The sequence below is a fragment of the Amphiura filiformis genome, chromosome 20, assembly GCF_039555335.1.
Source record: "Amphiura filiformis chromosome 20, Afil_fr2py, whole genome shotgun sequence".
Taxonomy (NCBI): domain Eukaryota; kingdom Metazoa; phylum Echinodermata; class Ophiuroidea; order Amphilepidida; family Amphiuridae; genus Amphiura; species Amphiura filiformis.
This window is the reverse complement of record NC_092647.1, coordinates 27,078,325-27,095,747: the sequence shown is the minus strand read 5'-3', so window position 1 is coordinate 27,095,747 and position 17,423 is coordinate 27,078,325. Positions and strand designations below refer to the sequence as shown.

The 17,423-nt window shown below is 37.3% G+C and overlaps 1 protein-coding gene across 1 annotated transcript in view; it reads left to right on the top strand.

Annotated features, from left to right (window-relative positions):
- LOC140142232 (uncharacterized) overlaps positions 1–17,423 on the top strand; it is a 76,104-nt gene that overhangs the window by 53,858 nt on the left and 4,823 nt on the right. Inside the window, exons 8-10 of the mRNA XM_072164200.1 lie at positions 9,760–9,822; positions 12,182–12,250; positions 12,911–13,021. Coding sequence (XP_072020301.1) covers positions 9,760–9,822; positions 12,182–12,250; positions 12,911–13,021 — 243 coding nt within the window. The remainder of the gene's footprint in view (positions 1–9,759; positions 9,823–12,181; positions 12,251–12,910; positions 13,022–17,423) is intronic.

The following is a 17,423-nucleotide window of genomic DNA, read 5'->3' as shown; positions in this document are numbered from 1 at the left end:
TTATATTATATCACCATCCTGGTCATCGTCATGGCCACATTGCTATTTATGATCATTTTCATCATTATCATCAGTATACAGTATGTCATCTGGCATGAAATGTTTTTTTAAATCAAAACTACATGAAATACTATATAGTTACAGGTGTTTACAAGGTCAAGTTTTAAAGTCTGACATACAATATCATCATCATCATCATCATCAACAACATAGCCAACATGGTCATCATGGTCAATCATCGTGGCCACATTGCTTGATATGGCCACACTGTCATCATTTAAATATTATCATAAAAACATGAAAGATGGTAAAAATATACATGAAATACTGCATAATTTACAGGTGATTAAATGTCAAAGGCTGACATAAAATATCATCATGATCATCATGGTCATCATCGTGGCCACATTGCTTGTTATAGCAACCATTGTCATTGTTATCATAATTATATTTATTATAAATACAGGATCTGTATGAACATTTTTGAAACAAAACTGTGAAACTGCTAAATATTTTCAGGTGTTTACACGCTAAAATGTTAAAAGCTAGCATAAATATCATTATGATAAACATGGCCATCATGGTCATCATCGTGGTCAGATTGCTTGTTATGGCCACCGTCATCACTGCTGTTACCGAGCACTTTAATGCCACGGTGTGCATCTTTGTGTGCAGTAAAGTAGTCATGTGACACACACTAGGCGATCATTGATTGGCTGCACATATCACAAGGGTACATCTTGTTCTACATAGCTGCACAAAGGGACATCTTTTACTACAAAAGGCTGTGTGGGTAAACAATGGCGGTGCCCACTTGACCCTTTGTTATTTGAATTTTTAAATAAAAACACTTTTAAAATAAAGGGTACATACTAGCAACCCCAAAAATGCAATAAACCCATTTTTGTCAAAATGTAACAAAGGTACATCTTTTACTACCCTCTTCTCACTTAAACCATGATTTTTTCTATCCAGAGAGGAGTTATTCACAAATATTTTTTGTTAATCGAATAATAGCATTTGTGTCGCCATTGTAAGGAAAACATATTCCAATGCGACAACATTTTGCATCTACAATAATTATAACATGCAAAGAAGTCTACTACTTTTACTTCAAACATATTTTTTGTTAACGCATGTCGGTGGAAACAGAAACACGGTACTTAATTTTTGTTTCATCAGTACTAAGCATCCAATAACCATTTAGTAGTGTCCTAACCTTACCACGCTTAATTTTCAAAAGCATGTTAACTTAGAATCCAAACATTTCATAATTATGACACCTGCCATTTTCAAAAGATGTTTTTTATTGTAACATATCTGTCAAATTGTTAAAAAACAAGTTTCAAGTGTTAACTTTTTTTCTGAATAAATGAGAACTGTTAAGAATCACCTATAACCATTAAAGTGTACAATTTTAAGTCGTTGGTACCATGTATGAGAAAGTCACAATCATACGTGTTTATCACAACTAGACCTCGTAAAGAGTAGGGTGTTAAGCCAGGCTGTCCCTTGTTATTTTCCAAGTTGTGATAATTGCAGTGTTTGTCATAATTTATACATCCATATGAGCCCCACTGCAGTAGACATTATAGGACTTCTGTGAAATTGTGTTGCAAAAAACAATTGCAATTTTTAATGTATGGAGTAGGGTCAGGGGTGTGCCTCTGGCTATCGGTCTGCTTTTTGAATACATGTCAGGTATTACAATGTAGGTGCACCGAATCTTGGATTGGTACTTATTTTGCCTCAACAAATTTAAACAAGTAGGCCTATAAAAACAAAATCTTCGCACAAGCGAGAATGAAGAGTGAAGACCCAAGTCGGGCTGGGGATCACCATTGGAGGGGATGAACATATAGACCCACACCACTCTTCGTCATACATAAATTCTCCCAGCCACATTTCCCTAACATAATATGAAATTAAAAAAAAAAGGAAATTTAGTTCGGCAGAGGTGGGCCTCGGACCCACGCTGCACCGCTATCATATAGGCATATATACAGTGCTTAAAAACATTCATGTGTATTATAATAGAGCTACCATTATTAATATTGTTGAATTCTCAGGCGCATACAGACAATACGAGGGGCCTAGCTATGATACATACATACACAATTGATTTCGTGCACGCACGTGCTGCTCTGCAAGATAGGGAGCCTATTCAGCCTACCATTTTTCTTGTAAGGCGGTCTGGATTTTTGCAATTTATAGTAAAAGTCCACGTAGGTCCCCAAAGTTCTTTCAAATATTAAAAGATTAAATTCCCATAAAGACGAAACAGTAATTGTGGGGACCTACGTAAATTTTACAAAATTTTCGCCATCAATTCAGGGTTAAATTTTTTTCAGAAAATATTTTGGCGTATTGAAATAAAGTTATCTGCTTCCTAAACCACATAACATAAACTGTAGCACGATTGGGTACCACGAATCGTTATATAGGGGAAAGTGGGGTAATACCGGACTGTGGGGAATCCCGGACACATCGATTGCAGCTAAACGGAGAAGGGTGGCACTATTATACTACCTTAGGGTATTAGCTACTACCTCAAAGTGTACCTCACGTGTACTACTACCAGCGCTTTGGGTCTCGTCTTTTTTTGTGAAAATTACGAAAAAACAGAAATTGTCATTTTTGACTTTTTATCTGAAAAGTGCAAGTGATTTATTAGCTGGGTGACAGTTAATGCGACAAGGGACAGATGAAGTATGGATGAAAATTATGTTTGATACTTGATTGTTAGCTGGATGTATGAATTTTGGTATCTTAAAAATGGATTAGTAGAACAAGCGCTGAAAAATTAAATCGGGACCGTGAGGGGTAATCCCGGACACACATGCGTCTCTATACAGATGGGGTAATGCCGTACACTTGTTATTTCGAAAATATAGACAACAACAACAGCCCCCATAGTTGTATGCTTGAGGTAACAGAAGTACCTAATACATTCTAGGGGGTTATCATCCTACTCCACTTTCCTCTTAGCAACAATCATGTGTCCGGGATTACCCCGTGTCCGGCATTACCCCAACATTTTTTACCATTTGTTTTTTAATTATAACTTATTAACCATAGATGTTGAGTTATTAAAAACTAGTTACTAGTTAGAACATTACTCCTACTTTGCATTGATATGATTTTTACTGATGAACTTTATTTAATCTTGTACCTGTGTAGCCTTAACGAAAGGTGCCCGGGATTACCCCCACTTTCCCCTATGATGTACAGTTAATATTCAAATATTTTATATTTTATAATATGATGCTTCAGTTTTTACACAAAAAATATTTCATTGAAAACCGTCCCACTTTTAAAAAGGTAATCAGGCTTCCTCAGCATTAGCATTACAATTAAGTTATTCTAGCAGCCTTTTATAGAAACACTTGCTGTATCGCGATCACTGCTGTACTACAGACTTTATGGAATAAACCATAGATTTTAAAATCTATGAATAAACTCATCTGCAATTGAAATGGCAGACATGTTGGTTTTAAGTTCTAAGTGACAGAGGGCTATTTCTCTAGTTCGATTCCACAACCATTCACACCTATACCTGTTTTATGGTATTATTTTGTGAATTGCCCCTTATGGAGGGGAGACTTTTAAAGGACGAGTGGTCAGTATTCGGTTGGGTCTATATAGTTTTACAAATTCAGAGTCTTGCAATTATGATTTTAGAGCCAAAGGCAAAGGGTTATAACTATAATTATAAAATAATTATAAAAGGTTAGACAGTTAGGTAAGCAAGTCAGTAAGATACACCTCTACACTACAGGTTGCACTCCATAGTAGGTCCACAGCTAAAAAACTACACTGGCAGAAAAAAAAAAAAACTAAAAAAAAAAAACACTTTTTATTTTTATTTTTTTCTACAATGCAAAATTGATCATTAAGAGGAGGAAGCAAATTATATTGCCAATATGTTAACTTAAATTTCCCACTTTTATGCAAGAAATAAGAGAAGAAAATCATAATCCCTAAAAGGGGCAGGGACAATCAAATGTTTGTTTGTAGTTGTTTTTTTGGCCAAATAATTATTTTATTGTTTTGATTACGTTCGATAAATTTGGTTTTACCATGGCTTGGTATACCATAGACCATTTATCTTTACTATTTTGGAGATTGATGATAAAAGACATAATGTATGGTTTTGGTAAAATTTTAATTTTGTTCTTTTTTTTGTCAAAAATTATTACATAATATTACTAGTAACACTTTATCTGTCAAGAAAGTCTTCTGATCATTTTAACCTGAGACTAGTAAACCAACAGTCTCATGTTTACTAGTCTCAGTTTTAACTAAGCGAAAATAATGAGGTAAAAAGTGAAAAATCGACTTAGCCGCTTAACTGGGGCTCTGGGGATCCCAGTTTTATTATACAAACTCTACATTTTACTTTGAACAGGCTTAGTCCTTTACATTGTATTTCAGATAGCATTGGGTAATTACAATCATGTAAAAAGTTTGAGCAAATATGCAGCAAATGATAGATTTACTGTAATACCAGAAGATGGAGAAATACTCTTCTGCTGATCAAGCAGAACCCCCCAGATCCACTGAGTGTACATAGCCTGGTGCACAGTGTCATCGACCCGATATCTTCATGGCAGAAAATGCCATGGTAGGTTGAATCCACAGCCACGGATGGCCATTGTATTCCCACCTGTTTAATAGTTTTTAAATGCAGAGTAGGCTGAAGGACATCCGACTAAGGCTAATGACATTAGCCTGTGAAGCTCTGTGACTGACCTCTGTACGGTCAGCGAGCATACATTCACCATTGTCATATGCTTTAATAGACTGTCTCTTCGATAGTCTCCTACACAGCCAGTTTGTGTCAGTCGGTCTGACACTCGTCGATCCTGTATGTTCGTGATAGCCACATATAGTCTGGCCTGAGACTACCTCCACGAGGTTCTACGCTGCGCTTTTTAAAATCTTGAATTTTGGTCACTTTTTTTCAGCTCAAAACGCAAGCTCAAAGTTCAAAGCGCAAACTAACGACTATCATATCTGTTCAACACGTATTTTCAAGTGTATGAGACCAAATCTGGTTTCTTGAGAAAAAATCATTTACGGAGATATTCATCATTTTCCAACCCGGTATCCGAAGATTTTCGCCTGATATCAAAATCGTGCATAGCAATTCACGTGTATCGATCCCGTGTATTTATTTGAATATCTCTGCTGCATCAAATAATTAATAGCCAGGCGATGTCGGTGTGTGGTGTGACTGTGAAGACTGTGCATGTATTACCCGGGATGTATTATAAACACAAGTGTGTATAACCACAGATATTGGAACAAAAACTTTGTTTGCCCAGTCATGGAACCTTTAATGTGTTTGAAGAGCATAATTATCTTTATCCATGGTTAAACAAACAACCATGAACAAGATTTTGTTCTGTACTGCTCTGTGGTTAATAAAGTTTTGCAAGTTACCAGTTTCATTGGATTTTGTTTACTTACTTTTTTTTAAATCTCCATGTGTTATTCAACCTTTTTTATGTTCACTCAGCATGAGCTAAGTTAAATAAAGCCTAGTAGAAACGAGATGCAGGGTATCTTAATATTTTAATGACATTATCAATCAAAGCTTTTTTCCTCCACCCCCTACACAAAACCCAATTGCATACATGTATGTATTTAAATTCCTCATCAAATTTATAATACGCTGATTAATCACATACCGTGAATAAGGGATGATATCTGATATTGTATTTTAACTTTAAGATTGAACAAAATCCACATCCCAAATCAAATTGGTTACTGTTATTTATTTTATAACATGAAGTCATGGAATATTTTGTTGTTTTATAACTGAATTTATGTTTTCCAAGTAGTTTTTATAATTGTTCTCAAGCTTGCTTTTGGGAGAGTACATGTACATGTTTTGTAATATCCAAAAAAGAAGATGTGAGACTGACTTCTAGTACATATTCATATAGTACAATATTGCCCATGTTGTTGCAAACGACCGTTTTCTGAACTCATCAACAGATGGATTTTGGTGCTTAAATGGTCAAAATCGGACACAAACTTTTCGAATTATGAATTTTCAAAGTGTCCGATTGTGACCGGTCATTGGAACTGAACTAAAATAACAAAGTCAAAAAATACCAATTAGGAGCAAAATTAACACAAGTACCGCATATTTACCTTTTCATACATGCATATTGCGAAAGTGTCAAATAAAAGGGGTTTCTTATGAAATGGCACTTTATATGTCAATAACATATCAATTATTTTTTTTCAAACCGAGGCACTGAAATCATGCTTTTAGAATTTGCCAAAAACCATGGCCGACATGGCACAATATCAACAGTCCAGGTGATTTTTTATTCACAACCAAGAGTTTAAATGTTATTGGGTTATGCATCAAATAGTAAAATGAACTGAAAAGTTTTGGAGAATTTTTATTTCTGCAGTCATGGGTGCAGAATTCTGACATTTTAAGGACAAATTCACCAACATCTATATGCTGAAACTTGATCAATAATGTATATAAATATTATTTTGTGTATAATTATGTTCCAGTCTCCATTATATTTTTCACAAGTAACAGTATATAAAACATCCCGTAATTTATCGTAACTCAAATACCAAGGATGTAGAATTAAGCAACCTTGACAGCAAAAATAACCAATTTCCCCCAAACCAGCAAATTAATTTGACTGAATTCAGTGAATTGTATAATATGTGCATTGTGCCATAGATTTGTATACAATGAATGCAATCTTTTAGTGTTAAATAAAGGAGGATTTCGTGATCTTATAGCATATAGTCTTTTTATGACATTTTTCAGTAGATATTCACGAAAAAGCATATTCCCAAAATTTCAGTTGATTCCGATTTTGCGTTTGCGAGTTATAAATGATTTATATGTGGTTTACACTGCTCCATAGGCCACTGTTCTAATTTCGTTCTGATATACCAGAACGAAATTCAAATTTGGCGATATTTTTGCTAAACGGAATTAATCTGCAAGAAATATTTGGTACATAAACATTATGTAGCCAGAGATATCCAGTGGTATAAAAATCTCAACTTTTTTTGAGAAAAGTGGGGGGATGAGGCTGTGGATCGAAAAATAAATTTTGCTGGTATCGCTGGTATATGGCTGGATTTACTTTTGATGGTCCCTGGGCAAGGCAACATGATTGCCACCTCTATGCGGCCGTTCAGATAGAAGACACCTCTCCCCATCAACTGTAACCCAACTTTTTTCCAAGCTTACCCTCCCGCTTACCCTAGAGTTGCTATTTCAATGCTAAAATTCAAAGGTTGATGGTACCGGAATCACCGAACCCCGGCACCGAACCAGGGGGCAAAATTTCCAAATCGTCCCACTGATTTGCTACTAAAAGAACATCAGGACAAATCCGCGCGAAAAAATTGCAATTTCAATGCTAGAATGAACTAAATTGAGGACAACATATGCTCTAAAATTGTGCCAAAGGAAGATGTATAGGCCTTTTTTTACAACGTTTGGTTTATTAAATCCGGTATTTTGAATCAGTGCGCAACTTTTATGATTTTCCAGGCATCAGAGGAGCTGCCCTAGCACTCATATTATTTATGATTTTACATTATAGAAAGGGTGGAATTATAAGTCTCATTTTTGAGATTTGTATTCAAGTTCGAGAAGAAAAAAAAAAGGAATTTCCAAGGGGATGTCTTGCAGATTTACTCACAGAACGGCCTACCGAGAGGCGCGGCAATTTGGCATTTTAATACTAGATCATGGGCCAAACTGGGGTAAACTATAGACCAAAAGGAAGATGCAAATCGTAAATTTTGTCACAACATATCTGTCGACTGTCTGAGGGAGGGGTCTGATTCGCCACCCTGCGACTTGTTTCAAGTCAAGTTGGTGTACCTTGCTCTTTTTCTTTCCCTTTAAATAATTAGGGCCTACTCAACAACAAAATTGGTTGTCATGGTAACTTGGGCTGTCAATCATGATGACTATAACTAGTAGGCTTACCCACCACCAACTGGAGGCGCCAAGTATTGTGAACTCAACTTGTATGGGATGGGAAAAAACACCCCCCCCCACACACACACACCCATATGTACATTTTGACAAATTACATTTGTGATGTGCCCTGAGTAATTTGATTTAATTTAATTATTTAACTTTGTTTACAAGCTGAAAGTATTTCATGAGATGGGAAAGCCCTTGTAATTGCAAGATAATGGTGTGGAAAGACATATTGAATTCCCCAAATTATTGTAAACAAAGTCAGAGCTATGTTTGGAACTTGGAAACCCCCAGTTCATTATTGCACCATCAGAAAACCCCCCAGGAAGTGATGTAATGTGAAATGTGAATGTGTATAATTAATCTGGGGAAATCCCAAGATTGCAGCAATGTTGTCAAAATGTGATTGCAGTAATGGTTTATTAAGACATGATGGGTGTTTTGCATGAGTACTGCTATAAAAAGCTGGAGGCTTTTGTTGGGACTTTACAGAATGCCATGGGAGATTGAGATATTCCACATGTGTGTGATGGTCTTCGTGCTTCAAAAAAGAAGTACATTTTAACCAGTTTATATAGCCAATAATTGAGCTAATTTTAATACAGCATCGAAGAAGACAGCGAGCACACAAAAGTGCTCTTCCTCATCAAAGGATTAAAAGTTCTTCTGTCAAATTGCTGGAGTTTGCTGGGTTTGTGAAGGCCACGCATCTGTCAAAAACAGCGGAGCTGTGTTAAAGAAACCTGTTCCCTGAAAAAGAGTGATTGGTGAAAGAAACACCATTTTTGGAGAAAGCAGCGCAAGGAGATATATTTGTGGAGAAAGCATCGCAAGGAGATATATTTGTGGAGATATATGTAGCAGCGCAAAGGAGATTGGAGGAAGCGTCATCATTTTCATATGAGGATTTTATACGCAAGGATTTATAAATGCAAGTGTACTATGGACTTCGCTGATTTTCGCAGGACAAGTGAATAAGGATATATTACATCAGTCGTCCAGAACATTGCAAGAACTCTAGGATCACCAACAAGAAGACAGCTGGTTAAGTACTGATATAGTAAAACTGTCATTGTGTGATTTTATTGTATATGCGATATTGTTATTATATGTACCAATCATACTCTGTTTTCAATTAAAGACTTAGATTTTGTTTGCTTAAACAAACAGTGTATTTGTGTTGTGCATTCGTGTGAGTTCGGGAAAAAGGTGATTTTGGCCTTGAGTCAAGTACGACTCGTAACACATTGAACTGGAAGAGAATGGAATTCCTGATATCTATTTGCACAAAAGACTGGAAATCCCGGCAAATTACTAACAAAACGATCTGGAATTCCAGCACCTCAATGGAAAAAAATATGGATTATTTTGTTGACCAGAGGCAAAAAAGTCTGGAAATCCAACCAAAGATAAACATAATAAACCTGGAATTCCAAAACCCTCTATGCCTTCAGACTAACAAAACGGTAGAAAAATCTGGAAATTTTGCACCAAGCATAGGCAGAATAGGCTGGAATTTGACAAGCATATTGTAGAATTGGCTGGAATTCCAAGCCCCAGAGACCACCAAAAAATCTGGATTTCCGTTGCCCTCTATAGGGGGGGGGGTGCATGTTTTATCTGGAATAGCCCAATACATCTCACTTTTTGTGCATCGTTTTACCGTGCGTTTGTTACTAACGAATGAATCAACGAAAGGATACAACGCATTTTAAAACTACAATTACGATTGAGGTTGCCACTTAAACAGGGGTTTGATATTTTCCTTCTAGACGATGTACACGATGTAGCCGAAAGCAAAGATGGAGATAAAATGGATGACTCAGAAAAGCCTGGTAAGGTCATGGTTTCTATTGTATACTGCTAAGAATTACCGAAGATATGACTGATGATTATTCTTCCAGCATCTTACGGAAACGGAAAAAATAATGTGTTTGGGAATTAACCAGGTGAATTATCGTAGAATATTACGGTACCATCACCCCATCATCACAAGCTTCCCCAATTAATGCGATATTGGGGCATTTATACAACTTGGTGTGGCTCAGGAAATGGTAAGATCATGACGTGCATTTATTATAAGTGTATCATCACATCATCATCACAAGCCTCGAGTCACAAGCTTCCTCCAACCAGTGGCACTTCCCTGCTCCAACTACTGCGATCTGATTGGCTGCGCAGCTAATTTATCTACAAAAAATGGACACACAACTATGACATATTCCATACACTTTAAAACTGGTTTATGGTTTCCTTTTTTTCTTCTTTTATATGTCTCGGAAAAGCAAGGTAAGATCGTGTAATACATTGTACCCTGTAAAGACTTGCATTGAATTACTGCCAATTCTGGCAGCGTAATAGTGATGTGAGGCCTACACGAGAGAAACATTTAAAACATGATTAAAACGCGAGCGCAGGTGAATGGTGGGAGCGACACGCAAGCGACACATTGAGCGACAAGCGAGCAAGCGGGTAGAGCGTATACAAATCCAGCGCGTTAAACATGTTTAAGTTGGAAAACATAACGCGCAAGACAGAAAATAAAATAAAATTATAAATGCGAAAACGCGAGTGCGAGTACAAAAAGGTTATAGGCGTTGCCTGAGGGTAAAAACGCGTAGAGCGTATACAAATGAAGAGCGTTAAACATGTTTAATTAAAAATGCTCGCAAAACGGAGAATACCAAAAATATATTAAAACGTGCGCGAGGCACAAGCGAGCGTTACAAGCGAGGCCTAAAGGTTGAAACGAAAATACCACATATGAATTGGGTAACTACAATTCATGTGTGAACATACCGTTACTGTCCTATGCGACACGATAACGTGCGAAAGCACTGCGCATAGTACGCGGAGTGCACAATGTGCACTGCACATACGCAATCATATTTCAACCTTACAAAGTTTAACCTCTTTGGTAACAAAATCTTGATAAAGATTCAGTATAAATGCATGCTTTTGCAAGGGTGACGGGCTGCAATACAAACTCCCATACCATACATTTACTGGTCATGCTTGGCTCTCTATATTGTTGTTGATTGATCGTAACATATTGTTGGGGGAGGGCTAAATGGGGAAAATGAAAGCTGTGATTACCATGAATATTAACTTTCAAGTGTCATTTGGCATTTTTATAGGAAAAAAACATCATTTCTTTATTTTTATATCATTGTAAAAAAAGTGTTTATTTTTGGGTCAGTCGTGTCTGGGCAAACAAGCACTTTTTTGGCCTAATCAGAAACTTGCTTCAACTGCTGCGATCTTGCGCCGATGATGTAACTTGGCGTAGCTAGTCGACTCAGATAATATTCGCGTATGAAGGAATAGGTCCCCAGTTATGGACACAATTTTCATTTAGACGGAAGGATATCGTCATCTGGCTGGCATTGATGTTCGATGTTTGACAAATTACACGAAATCGGAACAAGGATCGATTTGCCCAGCGCCAACCAACGTGAAGAAAAGACAATTAAGCTAGTGCCCCATTTCATTATTCCTCCGGGTCTTAGACACTGCTGAACCACACGATCTGAAAAACAAACTGGACCCCCCCCCTCCCAAAAAAAAATGCCGCTGGTGGCAAGAATTTTTGCACCAAGTACGTCGAAGTTCAGTTTTTAAAAGACGAACTGTAGTTAGGAAAACATACACGAGTAGAAAGTCTACAAGATGACATCAACAAGCCATGTCGTCTGTAAATATAAACATGGCGACAAATTGTAACGAATTAGTGACCCTTAGTCAACCCGGGGTCATCAGCAGAAAGAGTTTCTTAAATATATTGGACTATTCACACATGAGCTTTATAATACTTTACAATATGTCTGTAATGGAAAGAAAAGTGCAATGTTCGTCATTTTTCAGTACAAATAATTTTTACAAAATGCAATTTCAAATGACACCAAGCTGCCATCCACCCAGATAGTTCGTCAAAATCTCAGGGGCCGTGATTGGTCTAAATATTTATATTTGATATCTGTGATGAGTAAAACATACCCCCGTATGTGCTAGCTGCATAAATCTTCCCCACTACACATCTCGCGTCGCGTTTTGTGCGATGTTTTACAGAGCGTTTGTTACCAACGAAATAACGAAGGGATGTGCACAAAGTGTTATTCAGCTCAACTGCTCTGTTGCTAAAAATTGCGATTAGGGTTACCACTTTAACAGTGGGTGGTTTCCTTTCTCTTTTAGACGTTGAACATAATAGGCCTACAGCTGACAGCAAAGAGGAAGATAACGAGGGTATCCCAGGAAAGCACGGTAAGGTCATGAAACATGATATGCATTATACACTGTAAAACATTTAATAAATTATTTGACATCAAAAGCACATTCCTCGTATTCAGAATGCAATTTGATAGGTCTGGTGTACTCTCAGCTCACACAAAAAACACTGTGCAAACGTTATTATCCGATTCCTTATACAATTGGGAAATTACGCACGCGATGTCGTAAACCTTTAAGGCGGGTCGGGGTAGTGTAGCCTAGCCGTGTTTGCACGCAAATATCCGGGGCAAATATTGAGGCAAATAAGATTTGGTTTTGGGTTCTATCACTCTGTAAAGGAGATCTAAAGGCTTGATTACAAAACGTGTTATTTCCACCTCATGATTTTTCTCAGGAGTGGTAAAGCGTTAGCCATAACTCAAAACTGCAATATCTATGGAAATATATGTACGATCATTGTATTAATATTAAGAAATACACTGCAGTAATGGTTAAAACTGTGGAAAATATTGTTCCGCCATACCACTCGCCTTATTATATAAACGTCATCGAGCCATAAAGAGGGAAAACTCGGCGGGGATCATTGCACAATTTGTACACGACATCCCAGTCTAGGGCGTAATTATCAAACCTTTGTGGGTCATAAATAAATCAATGATGAACAATTAATATTTGGCTCTTTCGTGATTTCAGGTCGTCACGTGATGATAAGCTACCAATGGGATGCCCAGGAAAGAATGAAAACGTTGAAAGACAAACTTGAGAATGAAGGTTTCCAAGTATGGTTAGATATTGAGAAGATTGGTAAGGTTGTGATTTCCATATTAAATGGAAACACTTTTCCCACGATCTATATATTAGAACCAGTGGCTATATGCTTATATCTTTATGGAAAATACGGCACTATTTCATAGCATTTGGTAGAGTGAATCATCATTCTAAAATCAAATGATATTGAAGATTAAGAAGAAGACTAGACTTAGCTGTGGTCTAAGACCACGAACACAGCCGTGTTGTGACCCCTTAATGACCATTGACCCCAAAATATATGAAAATCCCATAGACATTGGCTAATGGCAACGTATTTGTGCATGTGGCATCACTTTACCATGTTATTTGTGGCAGAAGGGGCATTTTGAAGGGTTTTTTTTTTTTTCAGACCGGAAGTGACCCATTACTGACCTTTTACCCCAAATAAAAAAATACCACGTATACACTGAGTAACATCAATTCATGAGTGAATGTACCGTCTCTGTGCTATATTTTTCTTGGCTGATAAGTTATTTCGTTTTATACCGGAAGTGACACCTTAATGACCTTTGACCCCAAATCTGTGTACACCCCATAGACACTGGGTAATAACAATACATGTGTGTAAGTGGCATCACTGTCCTACGTAATTTGTGAGAGAAGATGCATTTTAAAGGTATTTCGTTTTATACCGGAAATGACCCCTTAATGACCTTTGACCCCAAATAAAAAAATACCATATATACATTGGGTAAACACAATTCATGTGTGAACATATCATCACTCTCCTATGTTTTTCTTAGCTAATAACATTTTTTGAAGATATTTCGATTTATACCCGAAGTGACCCCTTAATGACCTTTGACCCCAAATCTGTGTACACCACATTGACACTAGGTAATAACAATGCATGTGTGCAAGTGGTGTCACTGTCCTACGTAATTTGTGGGAGAAGATGCATTTTAAAGGTGTTTCGTTTTATACCGGAAGTGACCCCTTAATGACTTATTGACCCCAAATAAAGAAATACCACATATACATTGGGTAACTGCAACTCATATGTGAACATACCGTTACTGTCCTGTTTTCCTTAGCTAATAAAAACAATTGAAGGTATTCCGTTTTATATCGGAAGTGACCCTTAATGACCTTTGACCCCAAATCTGTGTACACACTATAGACAATGGGTAATTACAATGCATCTGTGCAAGTGGCGTCACTGTCCTACGTAATTTGTAGGAGAAGATGCATTTTGAGTTGAAATCACGTTTTTGACACCTACGACCCCTGCGTGACCTTTGACCCCACGAGTTTAATGTGACATGTAGGGGCATGGTCAATGATCATTGTGACCAAGTTAGGTCAAAATCGATGTAAGCATGTGAGTGCTAGAGTAAATGTAATGGTTGACAGAAGAAAGAAGAAGAAGAAGAAACTAGACTTAGCTGTGGTCTAAGACCACGAACACAGCCGTGGTGTGACCCCTTAATGACCTTTGACTCCAAAATCTCAGAACAATCCATAGACATCGGCTAATCTCAATGCACGTTTGCACGTGGCATCACTCTGCTATGTTATTTGTGCCAGAAGAGGCATTTAGAAGGAATTTCGTTTTAGACCGGAAGTGACCCCTAAATGACCTTTGATCCCAAATAAAAAATACCAGAGATACACTGGATAACCACAATCATGTGTGAACATACCGTTACTGTCCTATGTTTTGTTTAGCTAATAAAATGTTTTGAAATTATTTCTTTTTATACCGGAAGTGACCCTTTATTGACCTTTGACCCCAAATCTGTGTACACCCCGTAGACACTGGGTAATGACAATGCATGTGTGCAAGTGGCGTCACTGTCCTACGTAATATGTGGGAGAAGATGCATTTTAAAGGTATTTCGTTTTATACCGGAAGTGACCCCTTTAATGACATTTGACCCAAATTAAAAAAATACCACATATACACTGGGTAACCACAATTCATGTGTGACCATATTGTTACTGTCCTATCTTTTGTTTAGCTAATAAAAAAATTTGAAGGTATTTCGTTTTATACCATAAGTGACCCCTTAATGACCTTTGACCCCAAATCTGTGTACACCCCATACACACTGGGTAATAATAATACATGTGTGCAAGTGGCGTCACTGTCCTACATAATCTGTGGAAGAAGATGCATTTTAAAGATATTTCTTTTAATACCGGAAGTGACCCCTTAATGAGCTTTGACCCCAAATAAAAAATACCACATATACATTGGATGACTGCAGATCATATGTGAACATACCGTTACTGTGCTATGTTTTACTTAGCTAATAAAAAATTTTGAAGGTTTTTGGTTTTTACCGGAAGTGACCCCTTAATGACCTTTGACCCCAAATCTGTGTACACCAAATAGACACTGGTAATCACAATGCACGTGTGCAAGTGGCATCACTGTCCTACGTTATATGTGGGAGAAGATGCATTTTGAGCTGAAATTACGTTTTTGACCCCTATGACCCCTGCGTGACCTTTGACCCCACGAGTTTCATGTGACATGTAGAGGCACGGTCAATGAATATTATGACAAAGGTAGGTGAAAATCGATGTAAGCATCTGAGTGCTAGAGCAAATGTAATGGTTGACAGAAAGAAGAACTAGACTTAGCTGTGGTCTAAGACCACGAACACAGCCGTGTTGTGACCCCTTAATGACCTTTGACCCAAAAATATATGAAAACCCCATAGACATTGGCTAATGTCAATGTATGCGTGCACGTGGCATTACTTTGCCATGTTATTTGTGGCAGAAGGGGCATGTTGAAGGTTTTTGTCTCAGACCGGAAGTGACCCCTCAATGACCTTTGACCCCAAATCTGTCTACACCACATTGACACTGAGTAATAACAATGCATGTGTGCAAGTGGTGTCACTGTCCTACGTAATTTGTGGGAGAAGATGCATTTTAAATTATTTCGTTTTATACCGGAAGTGACCCTTTAATGACCAAATCTGTGTACACCATATAGACACTGGTTAATAACAATTAGTACTTTGTAGGAGAAGATGCATTTTGAGTTGAAATCACGTTTTTGACCCCTATGACCCCTGCGTGACCTTTGACCCTACAAGTTTCATGTGAGATGTAGGGGCACGGTCAATGATCATTGTGACCAAGTTAGGTCAAAATCGATGTAAGCATGTCAGTGCTAGAGCAAATGTAATGGTTGACAGAAAGAAGAAAGAAGAAAGAAAGAAAGAACCTGTAAGAAAAAAGACACAGCCGTGACTAACGTCACGGCTGTGTAAAAAAGAAAGAAAGAAAGAACGAAAGAAAGAACCTGTAAGAAAAAAGACAGAGCCGTGACGTTAGAGCCGTGACTAACGTCACGGCTGTGTAATAAAAGACGACGATAATGGAAAGAGAAAAGAAGAAGAATATGTAGGTTGAACAAAAGTACAGAATTGAAAAATAGCCCATGCACACTTCAGTGAATAAAGAACCTCATGGTTCCATTGCTCGTAAATGAAGGTTTTTTGTAGTGAGAAAACGTTTAACCACCTTTGTTCTTACGGCTTAATACGTACATAAGTGAGTCAGTCGTACTTGCAACAGCAATACTTGCCATCATAAACCAATAATGTATATTGATTGTTTTTTCCTGTTTACTGGTTTGTTCCTTTGCTTCTATATTTTTGTACGGTGGGCATAGCTTGTGAGTGTTTGTGCCCACCTTTATATACGAGACAATAACTTTAAATCTATGCACCAATTTTAAAAACTGAAATAACAAAAACATACCCAGTTTATTTCTGGATATTTTGATACCTAATGTTTGAAATGTGACTCCTTGACTAAAAAAGCTGCAATTTCAAAGGTTGCACTAAAAGGCTACTGAAGTCAGTGGACCATTACATTCTCTACATGACGGTCAAGGGTGACCCGTGGTGACTATGCACTCTAACAACAAAATCAACATTTTCATTGAGTTTAGGTGCAGCTTTTGAATAGGCATCTTTTCATCCAAAGAATAACATTGGCAACAGATGTTGGGCTATTAAGACAAATGAGGCATCAAATCTTTTTATTTTGATGCAAAGATTTTGGTTAAATACCATAATTAGAGATGGGCAGTGCTTGAAAAAAAGAATGGGACCATTTTCTTCCATGGCTTCTGATAAGGGTGATTAAAAATCACTGAAAAATTGCAAGCTGTATAGCCTAAAATTTGCACATTTTAGAGTAACATGCAGAAATATAATGTTTTCTACCATTGTGTTATAGTATTAATGAGAAGTCCCCCAAAATCATCCTCTGCATATCGATTTTCCCACTCAGCCGGTGTACCCATATCCACTGTAAAATTGTGGTCTTCACGCTTCAGTGGTTCAAAATGTTGAATTGTTGGTCATTTGAGGATTAAAGGGCAGGTCTATAGCAAAAACAACATCATATCATTGGCAAGCTAATATTA